Genomic DNA, 16,215 nt, shown 5'->3' on the forward strand with positions numbered 1-16,215 from the left:
CTCAATGTTCGGGAAGACGATGAACAAGAAAGTCTAACAAAATCCGCTCATTTTTCGGTCATGACGAAGGGTGACATTGTTGTAAACAAGGCGAATATGGTCTGGGACCATTTGAGTAGGAGCACCTATTTTGGGCACTTGCTGCTATAACTGCCAATTTCAAACCGATTGACTTGAATGTTTGAACATAGCTAGATACTGCGCCTTGCTAATCGTGTTTCAAAAATCAAGTCAATCGGTACAAAATTGACTGAGTTATAGCAGAAAGTTCCCAAAATAAGTGCTCCTGCCAAAATGGTAACAGACCCTACTAGTTCATTGATAGATTTGGTTATTATTTGAGTTCTTTAAATCATGAATAAATGTCCTCTATATCTGTTACATACAACGACCAGCCAAATTTTGCTTGGACCAGGTGATGACCCTTGATCACTACGAAATGACACGATGAAGAGCGCGAGTGCTCGTTTTATCTCGTGACGATGAAAGAGTCTAGTTTTTCATCGGCATGAGAAGATCACGATCAATAGTAGCGCTGGCAGGATCCATCAGAAGAGATGGAACGTACAAACAAGCAGTCGTCGTAGCCGCCCTCTCATTTATCATACGTTTTTGAAGCCATAGCCTTTTCAAAGCATGCCTAATTGAGGCTACCGGGGAGTCCAGAGGTGTCGAGACCAGCGAGTTTGTGCTGAATATCCTGACACACACTGACTGCTGCCGGAGAAACTGGTGTGTCTCAGTTGAGGAGGAGCTTCTGCAAGCCTTGGAGAAGGAAGAAATGTTTGAACTTGGTGGTGCAACAGAGTCGAATGGATTGTTGATCTGCGACAGAACCTCCCGCTTCGGGAGTGTGGAATATTCGTTCCACGTCGGCTGCTTCATGGACAGGAGGTCGGTGGCAGGCTCCCAACGTAATCCGAGCATGGTGACATAGACTGCATGGTTCACATCGAGCATCGTTTGAGTTACTCGGTGCTCAGGTGGAATGGCGTCGAATACAGTCTGATTATTGGATGACCTTTGTAGAGGCCTGCAGAGGCCAATACCGCAATGAGCTTCTTTCTGGTAGCGATGAGAGATAATCCGTCTTTGGAGCCAATCTATAAGTTATCCATGTAGAAATTGCGGCGAAGCTCAAAGGCTAGCTTCTGTAACTCCTTGATCGTCATAACGGGGCACAGACTTTTCGAGTCAGCGGCTGATCATGTTCCGAGTCCAGCACTTGGCGGTAAATTTTGTCGATGTCGACCGATACGATGAAATCGAAAATTCGGAAGCGAATGAGGTTGTCTTGAACGGTGGGGCACGCGAGAAGAACGTCGTAGAGGGTCACACAAGATTTCGACCAGCACGATGCATCAAAGACGGTGTGAAGCTTGTTTCTGTTCATCTTGATGACTTCGCGATGGAGAAGATAATAGCGAGATTTGCTGTCTTTCGCATGTGTTTGAGAGCATGGTATTCGTGGACGAACTTCTGGTACATGTCTGGCAAGCGATCGTTCCAAGAAGTTGAACCGATGTGTTGCGTTCTACCAGCTGTCTCCTTAGTGTTGAAGCGATTCTTCTTGCTTCGGTAGCTTGACAACGTAACGGCCACCTGAATTTCGAACGGTGGTCTTGACGAAGTTTTCCTCGCATTATCGCGCTGACGGAAACTAGCCTTTTGACTGCTGCACTTCTTCTAGCTGCTAGAAACTGTTGACTTGCTCATTAATCGTGCTGAACAAGTTGTTACGGTTATCTGCTGATCATAGTCGTTGTTCTTCCAGGCTGCAATCTTCAGAGACGACCCATTCTAATTTGGTGTTCTGTAGCTGCGAAAGATCGAGCCGAGAGCGATTTGGCCGTAACGAAGAACACGGAAGAAGTGTGTGTCACCCAGGCTCATCTCTATATTACTAGTGACCACGAAATTCGGATAGGCGAGGTGGACATGCTCTGGTATAGACTGAACTGTAGAAGATTCATGGTGATCGACGAAAGAATCAGCATCGAACACTTCACGGCAAACGATTTGTGCTTCATGCGTGTGGTGATGAGGCTAATTCCGCTGTTTGCGTTCGACTATGACAGACGAGTGCGTGGTAGGGCTTTCAAATCGCTATAGCGTATTGTCTACAAATCTTCTATAAAATCAAATTTAAAGTTTGCGATAATTGATTAAAGGATTTCTGAAGGAAATACGTGCAACTCATAATTATGCGACATCTAAAATTAAAAAAAAAAGGTGAAGGATTTAACAGGAACAGGATTGCTGATAGTTTTTTCAAAACAAAGGAGAATTTTCATTTGAATTGCATTTTTGGGGTATAATGTCTTGATGAGCTTAAAGAACTCAGGGAGAGAGAGGCCGTGTCTCCCTCTAAGTGTTTCACGTTGTTATGAGTAGGATGAAAACGGGAGCATTATGATTAGTAAAGGATGCTCTAATATCTTACATATGTTGCCCTAATTTGCATTAGGTAAAGAATATCTTCTGTCCATCATATACTGAAAAATAAAATACATTGTCTCATATCCATCCATAGACATTCTTCACATCATAATGATTACGTCACGTCTAACCAAACTCTTTCACTCTTCTCCTTTCACCCTTACAGTAGAGGACGCCGACGCGGACGAAGAGGATGGCCACAACGGGCGAGACGAGCGGGACCGCGAAATCAACGGCGAGAAGGAAAAATTGGACGAGGATGGCTCACTTCGGGACGACGGTTCACCAGAACCGCCCAACGGCGAGATTGTATCGATACTGCGGAAAAACGGATCACTGCTTCAGAGCCAGTACGTTTCGCCTTCCGGGTAGATTTTGAAAGCTGATGTTCGGTGATTTGTCAATTGAGTCATTTATGACCGGCTTTTTTGCCGGTGTTTTTTTCTTCTTGTTTTTCGTGTATTCTCAACAGGGAAATTTCGTCGAGTCAACAGAACTTTTTCCGCATGCTGGACCAGAAAATCGAAGAGGTAATCATGGCTCCCATACGTATTTTATTCTTTATACATTCGGGTCTCCTATAAAACGGAGCCACCCACTATATGCCAAGAAGTTTATCATTAGTATTTAGCCCGGAGATTTTAACGAGATTTCTTTCGAGAATTTCGCAGGAGTTTTTCTTTGAGTTACTCCCATAATATTTCTCAAAGACTTTCCTGGAATTCTTGAAGTCCCTTGTGGTATTTTTTCTGGAAAAAAAATCTGAGGCAAATTTTAGAAAAAAATGTCAATAGGAAAAACGCATGCACAAATGCCGAAATAATTTCTGGGTAGATTCCCGGGAGTAACCACTTGAGCAGCTGTGGGAAAAAGTCTGATAAAAATTTTGGAAAATCTCTTTGAGAAATCCCGCAGGAACACCAATGAAACTCCAGCGAAAACCTCTTCTTCCACAATCTGAACCTTTCATGTTTTATATACGGTGTAGACTCTGTATTTACCAAACCTTAATCCTGTGGACTTTTAATCCTACACTGAATATCCAGGGCCCTGACTACGACTCAAGCAGTGAAACCGAACAGGCGCTGGAGGAAGCCCGGATGAACGCCCTGGTGCAGCACTGGGAATCTGCCAGCCTGACGACGTCAATGTGTTCTTCCACCAGTCGATCACTTCAGGGAACTCCGGTGCGACAGGTGCCACTAAGGTAAGACAATCCAAACCATCCCCGGGCTATGACAGCGCATCGAAAGTACCCTAATCGCAGAATTGACATTGCAGACAGCCTCCACTGAGGCCGGCTTTCCAGCAACCGCTCAGCGCAGAGCTACTCTCGCAGCAGCAGTTGCTCAAACAGCAGCACCAGCTGATCCTACAACACCACCAACAACAACAGCAGCAACATCAGCAGCAGCAACAGCAACAACAACAGCTGCAGTTGATGACATCTCAACAGCAGCAACAACAGCAACAGCAAATCATACACCAAAACTTCAACATCAACATGAACATAAACAGTCCGAAACGGGTAGTCGGTGCTGGAAACGCTGTGAGTGTAGGTGGGATCCCGGTCAGTATAGACGGCCGGCAACTGCTGTCGCAAACCATCATCCACCAGAACTACGGCGTGATACAACCTTCCCAAACGGCGCCTCAACTGCGTCCCAGTTCCGGGCGAACACTTCCAACGCCAGTGCAGTGTCTACAACTCTCGTATTACCAGCAGCAGCAACAACAACAACTGCAGGCCCATCAACAGCAACAAATCCAACAGCAGCAATCTCAACAGATGGCGCTTGCCAGCGGAGGCAGTGGTGCGGCCACGATAGGACCAATACAACCATTCCAGCAACAACAGCAATCATTACCACCGCCACATTCGTACTACAATGATATTCTGAGGCATCCCTTACAGGTAAGAGGATTGTTTGAAGTATTATGTTTTCGCGGATCAGCCGAAAAAATTATTGCCACTTTCCCGAATCTCAACAACGATAAAACAACCATGGCAAAACATTTTACGCCGATATGAATACGAAATTTGGCATAATCCGTAATCGTGTGGCAAATTTAAATTAGTAATTCGCGAAAGCAAACGTTTGCATGCCAGACATTCAGTGCTGTGCCGCCGCAGCTATACCTAAATGAGCCATCAACGTGCGTGAATGCGAGATCCGACAGCCACAGCAGCAGCTAAGGAATTTACGAGATAATAATCATCATTATTGTGTACTGTCGGGTATCTATAGGTACGTTTCAACAAAACCTTTCAACTTGGTTCTACCGGTATTTCGATAATTCCGAGCCAGGCGCGTTGAACTTTGCGTTTGAACACTCAGATGGGAAGTAATTTTCAGTTTAAGCCCTCTCCCGCCCACAATTTGGGATACCACCTGGCTATTTTAATTTTTGCGAAATGGCATTTATGAGCAAATTTGAAAAGCATTATTTTACAAAGCCTCAGTCAAACACGATAGCTTAATTGAAAGCAAACAGTTCGGTCGGTGGGGCCCCTAATGCCCGACTGTGTAGTACATAAATTAAATTTAAACCAAACGAGGTCATTATGATCTTTTACTCTTCATAGCAGTGGTTGTCAAACCCCTAATCGCAGCTCTAGCAGACACGAATGCCATAACCAAACGTGGTAAAGTGTCTTTAATAAATAATAATAGTTATAACAATAGGAGTTAAGAAGTATAGAACTAGCGTAGAACTTTTTAAGGCCTCCAAAACATTTTCAAGTTTGAGTGAAATTCTCCGTGTGCTTGGATGAGGTTTTAAGGCACACTGAGTATGAATTTGCTTGTCCAAAGCAACCACATGAACTTCAGAAAGCAACTGAGGGACTTTTAGAAAATTTACATATATTCAAGGTCCTCTAAAAACCCTGAAATCAAGAACTTCATTATCTATAGGCTCTACTTTCGCAATGCAATGGGAAGTGATCTACGACGTATATTAAGTTTTGTAATATCCTCAGAACATCCTGAAATCGAAGTAGACAAAGTTTTTGAGCGTCATGTAAATATTTGTCAATTTTTTTCCATATATCCATGACCGTTTCCAAAAAAAATTTGATAATGGCGAATCTGAATCAAGTTTTCAAATTCTTTTAACTGGTGTACTTTGAATATTGAAAATAAAAAAAATCAGCTACCTACATAACGACCCGCATTAAACGCCTAAAAGTAGGCAATTTATTTTATAATCGTCTGAATGTTGTGGAAAATATGATTTTTCATACAACAATGATATGTTTTACTCAAGTTTAACTTAACGTGAAAATGAACATGCTTAGGACCTAGCTTAGGGCAAAAAAATCTCCACCTATTCTGCCGTGAATCGCAAGTCAATCCCATCTGCATTTTGGGCAAAAATGAGTTAATGGCCGACCTTTCTTCGGATGATCTATCTGCTACGCGAATAAAAATATATAGTTTGTTCAGTGAAATTGAAAAACAACACCAAGTCAGATTGTCCCATAATGAAATGTAATCGCAAGTCAGTCCCATTACGAACTAGTGTACCCTCCAGTACAAAACCTAACACTGTTTTAGCCAGTTTTATATTTTTCACTGTAACGTTTTCATGTTTGAAGCAATGTGTGAAAGTTTTATGATGATTGCAGAAGTTTTCAATTTATGGCGATTTTATGAAGTTTCTCATAGAAATAGAATTTAAAAACTTCAGAGTCTATTTTCTCAATGCCTACTTTTTACAGATGGGACTGACTTGCGATTCACGACAGTATTGTACCATAAAACATTTAACAAGCGTACAGAAATTGGACGCAAATATGAAAATGTTTTGGAAGCCTTGAAAAAGTTCTTGCTCTATTCTTCTTAACTCCCTGGCCCGTCGTAATATCAAATAATACATGGAACTAACTAATTTTCAGATGAAATTATATCAACTCTAAGGGGGCTTTGCGAAAAGGAAGGATATGCATTTTTTTACCCCTCCTGACCCAGACGTCCACTGGAATAAAACTATCCAAGAGGCTCAAATTGTGTGGGTTCAAGCTATAACTAAAAATGAAGCGAACCTCAAAATGCCATAGGAAAACAATGATTTTATCGCCTTTCCCCGCGGTTTGATTTTTTTTAGTAAGCCTCGTAGCTTACGTGTTAAAAATAAATTGTACTCCAGTTTCTTGGATGCAGACGCGCCAACTTGGTCAAATTATTGGGGGGGCAATGCCTGGTTTTTCTGATTTTTTGTATGGGAAAGTCGAAAAATCATTAAAAATCGTCAAATATTGGGGGGGCAAAACCATGCTTGCCCCCCCTAAGTTGGCGCCTATGCTTGGATGAATCCCAAGATGGCCGCCACAATGGCCGATTTGTGCACCTACTACCTACCTTACCTTGTTGGCTACAAAGTAACTTTAGGGGCTGTCCATAAATGACGTAGCATTTTTTTGACGATTTTTGGCACCCCCGTCCTCCCTCGTAGCCTAATTTCCCATATCTAATACATGGCTCGTAGCAAAATCCAAGACTCCCCCCTCCCCCTAAAAAGCTTCGTCATCTATGGGCGACCCCTTACTCTAATACCGAGCGTATATGTAGTAGAGCACCATCTTCGTCGATTTTGGGCGATGTTACTCCAGTTTCCCCGAACGTGTAGGGATCGCGTTCGCTGTCGCCCACGAAGTCGCCGACCTCTACCTGATTCCTTTCTGAATATGGTTTTCGCTATTCGTTCTTCCGACATTCGCACTACGTGTCCAGCTCACTGAAGCCTGCCGTATTTTACACGCTTTACATATTTGTTCACTTGGAACAATTCGTGATTCATGCATCAGCGCCACACTCTATTTTCTTGTTTCCCACCGAGAACTGTCCGCAGCACTTTGCACTCGAAAACCCCGAAAGTTTTCGGTCTACCTCCTTTAAGGACAGACTTGTTAGAATCCCAAAATGGCCGCCACAAACCTACTCACGATTTCGAGCGCACAAATCTCTTTGTAAACCAAACCAGCGCACCCGATCTTCTTATTTTAAGCTTATTACATGTGAGCAAGAACAGAATAATAAAATGTACTGTCGTTTGAAACGTCCTTCTTGAGATTTGTGCGTTTGAAGTTCTGATGCACTGCCGAAGCGGGATTTTATAACGTTTGTCCCTAACATCCACGCCTCGTAACCGTAGAGGGCAACTGGCACAATCAGTGTCTTATATAGAACGAATTTTGTTTGCGTTTGCAAGTTACGGGACCTACATAAGCTGGTTACGCAATTCGTAAAAGGCTCTATTTGCAGCTGCAATACGCCTTTTCACGGGAAACGTGCTACAAGTGTGCCAAGATAAACAAATTCTTCAACAATTTCATACACATATCCATCAATCACTTTCTCAGCACCAACACCACTAGGCTTGCCTCTATCTCTACCTGCTATCATGTACTACGACTTGGTAGAATTAATCATCAAGCCTATCCTCTCTTAAGAGAAGCATAAGCTTCCTCCACTGCCCTACGATCGATGCCGATGAGATCAATATCGTCCGCAAGGCCGAGGAGCATGTGCAACCGTGTGCCATTCCTCTGCACGCCAGTCCTCCTAGTCGCTCCTTCGAGTGCAATGTTGAACAGAAAATTTGAAAGAGCATCACCCATCAGCTTCTATCCATCCAAGGTCACAAACGAGGTAGACACTTGGTTTGGGATCCTACTTGATTTCTAACCATCCTGCGTTGCGCGTTCAGCCTTTTATTATGTAGTTTCACCGGAAGCCATGTTCTGTCATTATCTGCCAAAGCTCATTTTTTTCACTGAATCGTACGCTGCCTTAAAATCAATGAACAGTTGGTGAGTTTGCAAGTGATATTCCCGAAATTTATCTAGGATCATCCGCTGGTTAAACATTTGACCCCTCGTTGATCGACCCTCACAAAAACCAGCTTGATATTCGCTGACAAAGAACTTATCAAGAGGGGTCAGTCTGTTGAACAAGACACGCGACAGTATCTTATATGCTGAATTTATAAACGGCTAATCCCTCTGTAATTGGTACACTCTAGTCTGTGCCATTTCTTGTAGATTGGGCATATGAGGCCATCCAACCAGCTGGAAGGCAATTCTTCATCCTTCCAAATCTTTACAATAATCAGGTGGATAGATTGATGTAGCAGCTCCGTGCCTAAGAAGTTCAACTGGGATCTCGTTTTTCCCAGCAGCATTGCTGTTTTTCAGCTCCGTAAGGGCCTTCTTAAACACATCCAGTGTTGATGGTTCAATTGCTTGACCGTCATCTAGGGGTCGCAGTACCGACCACTACTGATGAGTACCGGTATTTCGGTACTGGGGCTTACAGTACCGGTAAAATACCGGTTCTGGGATTTTTTTCACTAAATTGAAGATTTATCTATTTTGTACAGAAAATCTACACTTTACCAGACATTTCGGAATTCCAGTTTTCAGTAAAGTTATAAAATCTACACAGCAAAAAAATATGAAAATTAAACAGCACGTATATTGAAAATCAACTGAAATTTGCGACAGAAACATGTAAATCGCCATCATTTAAGGACAAACGTCTTGACATCCCGCTTCAACAGTGCATCAAAACATCAAACGCGCAAATCTCAAAAAGCAAGCTTTACACAACAAAGCATTCTGTTATTGCTCACTTGTAATAGGCTTAAAATAAGAAGGTCAGGTGCGCTGGTTTTGTTTACAAAGAGATTCGTGCCCTCAAAATCGTGAGTAGGTGCCAAGGTCGGCCATTGTGGCGGCCATTTTGGGATTCTTACAAGTCTGTCCTTAACGTCAGCAGAGCAGCCCGGTGCTGGTCAGACGACTTATTTAAAGAATTTTAAGCATATTCGTTTTAAGGCGAAACTGGATCCATTTCCTCACTTTTTGGTTTTTGATTTTTTATAAAATAACGAAGCAATGTTTTCAAAATCGGTACACATGTAGAGTATGGATCAAGGTATCTCCTGATTTTTTTTCATGGTGGAAAATGTTGTTCAATATAGATAGATAAAAAGTATAGAATGAAATCAATTGCATGAAACTGTTTTTGGAGCTATTGTTTAGCTTCTGCGCAGTTACACAGGCAGTATATTGGTCATTCTAAAATAAAACAGGAACATGTACTGAAATCAGATAGATAGCTGCTAACTAGGTAGAAAAGGATTCATCTGATTTTTCCTTGATGATGGTTTCAACGGATTGCAAAAACTGAAGAAATAACAAGAAATCCTGATTTAACGAAGTTCCATTCAAAGCAAGTTAATCCATTTCCAAAATTCAACGTTCCCAACTAATCACTAGTATGATAACCAGGATTTGCAGAAAGGTTGCAGAACTTTGTTTTAAATGTGTTTTGTTTATTGCATATTAGCTTTATTTCGGAAGCAAAAATTGGTCGGTAATACCTGGATTTTCGGTACCGGTGTACTACCGGTACTACATTCCTACCATCTCCCTTATGCTAATCCTGTTCCTGGGTGCTCCTTCGTTGCTACCTTTCGACAAATCTTCGAAGTGCTCCTTCCACCTGGCTGCCACCATTGTTTTGTCTATCAGTAAATTTCCTTCCCGGTCATTGCACATGGCGGGCAGTGGCACAGCCTTGTACAGCACACTATTTACAGTTCCATAAAACCTCCGCATATCGTTCCTGTCCATATTTTCCTGCGCTTCAGCAATCACACTCTCTTAGTGCTGCCGTTTTTTACTGCGGTGGATTCGTTTCGCTGCTGCTCTTGTCATCCTGTTCAGCTCCCTGTTGAGCTGGGTACCAACCACTAGCGACCTCTGGTGGTATTCTTTTCGTTCGTCACTCGTTGGCACTCCTCGTCGAACCAACCACTACGTTGGCGTCGCTGAGCGGTACCTATCACCTCTTGCACTGTTGTTGTCACTGCTTCACGGATAAACCCCCGTTAAACTGTGACATCTCCAGATCCGTTGGTCTCTCCTTTCCTCTCGTCCAGCTTTTGATGGTACTGTGCAGCAACCCCTTCGGCTGAAACGCGTTGGATATTGAAACGCATCGTTCTGTTGTTTCTTGAACTCGTACACCTTACCGGTCAGTCTAAGGCCTGAGTGTCCTCTGCTGTCTGTACGTAGTCGTCGCCAGTCTTCTCGGTCCATGACTATGTGTCTCCAGTTTAGCACTCTGCGAAGGGTCCGCAAATCGTCCTCCACTTGATCGACCCACCTAGCCGGCTGTGCACCACGTCTTCTTGTACCGGTCGAGTGACATGCTGATAACATGACCCGTCCACCGTAGCCTCCCGCTTTTCGAGGTGTGGACGATGGTTGGTTCTCTCAGCAGCTGATGCAGCTCGTGGTTCATTCGCCTTCTCCAAGTCCCGTCTTTCATGTGCACTCCACCGTAGATGGTACGCAACACCTTCCGTTCGAAAACTCCAAGGGCGCGTTGGTCTTCTGCACGAAGGGTCCATGTTTCGCAATGTGATTTGAATGTGGTCTTTGTGGCAAAGTTGTAGCTGATAGAGTAGCCTAGGAGTACCAACTAACACTTTAGGGCACTTGGGGAAATGCTACGGTCAATTGAATGAAAAACGTCCTTTTCCCATAGTAATTCCCATACAAACTTTAAAGGGCTTGTGCACTCTTAATTTTCGACCAAATCAGCTTAATTTTTGGGAGAAGGCTTAGAATCTGGTTACGAATCGAATAAGCGGTGTGGAGCAAAAACGAATTTTTGAACCACGCTAATGCACATCCTTGCGTTGATCGGCTGCCACCCGATCACACGTTGTCGCATCTTGCCCAACACTATAAATCCGGTTCCTAGTTCATTGGTGGTGCCACAGCTTTGGTAGAAGGTAGCCGCTCGATGAACGCTATTCCACACTTTCTGTCCAGTCCAACAAAGTTCCTGCAATGCCACGATGTCGAAGTTGCGAGGATGTTATTCCTCGTAGATTATCCTGTCACATCCTGCGAAACCAAATGACTTGCAATTCCATGTTCCAAGTTTTCAGTCGTAGTCCTTTTTTGGCTGCGTATATCTTTACCGATTGCTTCGAGTAGTGTTTTCTCCTATGTTATTCGTAATGGGTAGTTCTACGGGTGGCTCAATACCACGCCAACACTCCTGTCGCGCCGGAGGGCCATCGTGCCTGTTCTGTTTAGCGTCCCAACCAACACTGGTACGACCAAGCTGATGGGGCTACCACCTTTGATCTAGCTGGGCGTGAACAGACGCTGTTTGAGCCGCACCTCCTTGGTGAGCAGACGCTCGTTTCGTACCTCCTCAATCTAGCTGAAGTCAGAAGGACAACAGTGCCCAGGCTGCACTACCAGCTAAGCACACAACTCTTAGCTGGCACTCTTTGTCAACACTTGAACCGTGGCAGCATGAGGAAGTATCGTGTAAGGACCAGAGCTATATTGCCGTTTTACGTCCAATTGTCCCATGTTATGTGAGAATTCCGTAGAACGGTGGTATATATGTTAAACGCTCCTTGTCGACTCATTATCATTTTTCCAGAACGTTATGCCAATAAGGATCGCAAACAAAATCTGTCAATCGCATGTTGGGTATTTCAGTTATTTTAATTGCATGAACTTTATCCATGCACTTTATTCAAGTGGCTGCTCCTTGGGAACCACTGCCAGTAATGCAGTATGCCGTGTAAATTCAACAACCAAGCTAATCAACGACGCACGCCTCATCGATGTGGCGGCGCAGCGCCTATTGTTGCTCTAGGCTTAGCGAGGGCCGCTGCCACAATGAAAACACGTGTTAATATGTCGAAAACTAAGTCTACCCAGTAGAGTGCCTCGATGTAGGAGGTATGCACGCGGGTAGGATAAAAAACAACCGCATTTGTGCTGTCCCATTAACCTATACCTGAGGCTGAGGCACAAGAAAATACGGAAAAAATCGTTGGGCGCTGTACGAAACTGATAGACGGTAGGGTGGTTTTATTGCCCTGAGTTGGCTATTGTTGTACATTAACGTTGAACTTTTCGTCATTGAAATCATCGTCATCATCAAACGTTTCAAAGCAGTTTTTTCGTTCAAAACAAAAGTTTTTGCTGTGAAAATATATTCACTGTACTGCACATGAGGAATATAATGCAGTGAATATATTTTCATGATCCTTGTTTTGATTTGCAGCGAGAAAACTGCTTTTTATTTTTCGAAAAAAGATGACGAATGCTTGAGCCTTAATGGCAAATCGTATCAACTTGCACACATCTTCTGTAGATGACATCCATTCAAAACAACGTATTCAGAGATGGCACCTCGGTCTGGTGGAGCCGAATGTCAAACAAAGGTTCTCTATTTATTTTGGTTGTTTTATTCGAATTTAATGGCGCATGTGCCGACCTTGAACACAAGAAACCTCCTCTCAAGAAGGTTCCCACAATATGTCGTAGCGCAGCGGTAGAAGCTGCCTAGCTGTTAGCTGGCCCATCTGCTCAAACAGGCATTCTTCTGTCAGTGTAGTTGCTCATTAATGACGGTGCGACGGTGAAAATTTTAACCTCTTTCAAGGTTTCAGTTAATGAGGAATTTTAATTCATCTTTCAACATTGCCGAAAATAGCTTGATAAAATTTTTTATTTTGCGTCTTGTTTTCAACCAAGATAGCCAACAAGATAGTGGATGCAATGGCGGACTTGATTTCGGAAGCTAGAGAATCATAGCAATAAATCAGGTTATGGATGTACATTAGGGTGGCCCACACTTATATGAAAAACAAAAATTTCGAAAAATACCAAGTCTTACCTCTTAAATCAGTTGTTTTGGACTCCCAGAAGCTACGTTGAAAATTTGAGCAAAATTGGTTGACCCTAAGGGGGCGCTCAAAACGCTTGAAGTTTGTATGGGAAAACTTGGCCAAATGTATGCAGAAATTTTAAGTTTTCGAATTTTGCCGCTAGGTGGCACTGTAAGCGTTCAATAATCAAACCCTTTGGTATTATTGTAGGTGACTATATTCCAAACAACTTTGTCGAAGACCGCGAAGTGATCCGACGGCTGTGAAAAAAGTTATACCCTAGGCAAAGTGAGGCAAAGTATTGAGATTTCATTATTGATATTATTCCTTTACATGTATTGGAAAAATATCAATAAAGTTTATCCTCACTTTTTCTAGGGTATAACTTTTTTCACAGACGTTGGATCACTTTACGGTCTTCGACAAAGTGGTTTGGTATATAGTCACCTACAATAATATCAAAGGATTTGATTATTGAACGCTTGCAGTGCCACCCAGCGGCAAAATTCGAAAACTTAAAATTTCTGCATACATTTGGCCAAGTTTTCCCATACAAACTTCAAGGGTTTTGAGCGCCCCCTTAGGCTCAACCGATTTTGCTCAAATTTTGAACGTAGCTTCTGGGAGTCCTAAATAACTGATTGAGGAGGTAAGACTTGGCATTTTTCGAAATTTTTGTTTTTCATATAAGTGTGGGCCACCTTAATGTACATATATACTGTTCATATGTTTATCCACCTCTTCTTAAATGTGATGGAATGTGAACGAGCTACTGATTGAACTGGTGGGAAAATAATATCATCAGGATACGGGGTCAAATAGGGTAACAGAGTAATTAGTAACCCTCCCAAATAGCATTTTTAAGTCAAATAGACTAGAAGAGGTTCTCAAAACTACCATAAAACCAAAATAAAAGGTATTAGGTTTTGTGACGGTTCTCAAGGGGCTGTCCATAAACCACGTGGTCATGAGGGGGGGGGGGGGGGGGCTCGGCCGATGACCATTTTGTATGGACGAATAAAAAAAATTGTATGGACTAATGACCACGCGGGGGGGGGGGGGGGGGGGTTGAGAAGTCCCAAAAAAATGACCACGTGGTTTATGGACAGCCCCCAAAACCTATAAAAAAAATAGCGTTTTTTTTAATGTTATCTGGGTGTGCTTTTAGGATCATCCTTTTTAACATCAATCGATTTCGGCATCCATTGACTGCCGTTCTCCACGTTATAATAGATGTTCACTTCACTAGGGTGCCTATAGCCACAGTTTTTGAGGCGTGGGTATTCAGTTTGACCATGCTGATAGTGATGGGTTCGTTCCCGGTCGGTCCAAGAACCTTTCGTAATGGAAATGCTCTCTTCGATTAAGTGAAATTACAATCTGTTACATTGAGGAGGCCTCTGAAGATTGTGAAATATTCATTTCCATGTTAATTGAACAAGTTAAAAAAAAATGATAGCATTACCTCAGTCTGTACATACAACTGTGTTTTGAAAATAGAATTGAATGTCTGTTTTCTGTGCTCTATAGGATGAGCATGATGATCACCTCCAACAGGTCAACAGCTTTGCGCAGTAATTTTGGAAACACGTCACAAGTTAAACTGACACGCCACGTCAATCATTTGCGGTTTAAGTTCGACCTTGACCAACGTTTATGTAATGTTTCCATTCCACTACATGCACTTGAAAGATTTGGCTCCTCCATTTGCTAGTTAGCTCAAGCACCAGGTAGGTACAACTTCGATACTTATCTCGCATTATCCGTCATCACCGTTCGCGTGATCTTGCTTAAAGCTGGTATACACTGATGATTGTTGATCTTCTCGTTCTCGTGTCAAGTCAACAACGCCGTATAATTTGCACACTCGCATTAGAAGCCAACTCTAAACGAAGAGGAACCGATAAGATTCATGTACAATGTATGTACCAAAATAAGCACCATCCGTAAATCCGTTGCGCAAGCACACAAAAAAAAAACTGTTTCCAGTTTGTTGAGGCATTGAGGTATCATCATCAACTATCATCAACACATGTCTTCACACGGATTGGATGACCTTCAAAAGCGTTTTTTTTTTTTTCTGAGAACCATTCTCTTTTGGCTGGCCAGTATGTACGACGCTCCCAAATCGCAACTGAAATACATCATTTTGCACTCGAATGGAACGAACCTTGTAGGTTGACACTCGTAATTTGGCATTTCAACAAATCAGGAAAGGTTATCAATTTTACCCTGATACGGTTCTTCGACCACCAGTCAATGGCAATTATCTAATGACTACTGTTTTTTTCCTACTTTTACTTTTCTATTAACTTGCCATAGCTTCCCAAAATTTGTTTCACGGTCCCAAACGAATGCAAGTTCGTTTTGATGTTGTTTTTTTTAGTTTAACATCAAATTCATGATAACATTTAATCAACCATTTGCCTTCATAATACTCGATTTGCAGTTGCATCTCTCCAACGTCGATCACGCCCAAAGCTCGCCAGATCACGTCCGCCCATCGTGCTCTCTACGCTGCTCGCCTTCTTGTATCAACCGAATGGTTGACAAACACCAACTTCGCAGGGTTGTTGGCCGGCATTCTTGAAACACGCCCTGCCCACCGTTACCGTATCCTTCTGGCTCTGGCTACTTTCGGGATGTTGGGCACACCGTAGAGCGCAGCGAGCTCGTGATTCATCGATTGCTGCCACACACCGTTCTCCTGCACACCGCCGAAGATCGTCCTTAGTACGCGTCACTCGAACACTGCGAGCGCTTGTAGGTCCTCCTCGAGCATGGTCCATGTATAGTGTCCGTAGAGGATCACCGAACTTATTAGCGTTTTGTACATGGTTCATTTGGTACGTGAGTGATTCTTTTTCGACCGCAGCTTCTTCTAGAACCCGTATTAGGCCCGACTTCCGCTGGTGATGCACCTTCGAATTTCACGGCTCACGTTGTAAGGATCCGAGGTAGATGAATTCCTCCACCACCTCCAAGGTATCCCCGTCTATCGTAACATTACTACCCAGACGGATCCGGTCGTGTTCGTTTCTGCCTACCTGTATGTAC

At 43.0% G+C, this 16,215-nt stretch overlaps 1 protein-coding gene across 4 annotated transcripts in view; it reads left to right on the plus strand.

Moving 5' to 3' along the window:
- LOC109418956 (mediator of RNA polymerase II transcription subunit 15) overlaps positions 1-16,215 on the plus strand; it is a 566,077-nt gene that overhangs the window by 392,644 nt on the left and 157,218 nt on the right. For 3 of the 4 annotated variants that reach the window (XM_029877721.2, XM_062853939.1, XM_062853940.1), the window contains 4 exons: positions 2,606-2,807; positions 2,912-2,969; positions 3,486-3,646; positions 3,721-4,354. In XM_029877721.2, coding sequence (XP_029733581.1) covers positions 2,606-2,807; positions 2,912-2,969; positions 3,486-3,646; positions 3,721-4,354 — 1,055 coding nt within the window. The remainder of the gene's footprint in view (positions 1-2,605; positions 2,808-2,911; positions 2,970-3,485; positions 3,647-3,720; positions 4,355-16,215) is intronic. The other variant, XM_029877722.2, reaches the window with a different exon arrangement.

This window comes from Aedes albopictus, chromosome 2 (genome assembly GCF_035046485.1).
Source record: "Aedes albopictus strain Foshan chromosome 2, AalbF5, whole genome shotgun sequence".
NCBI lineage: Eukaryota > Metazoa > Arthropoda > Insecta > Diptera > Culicidae > Aedes > Aedes albopictus.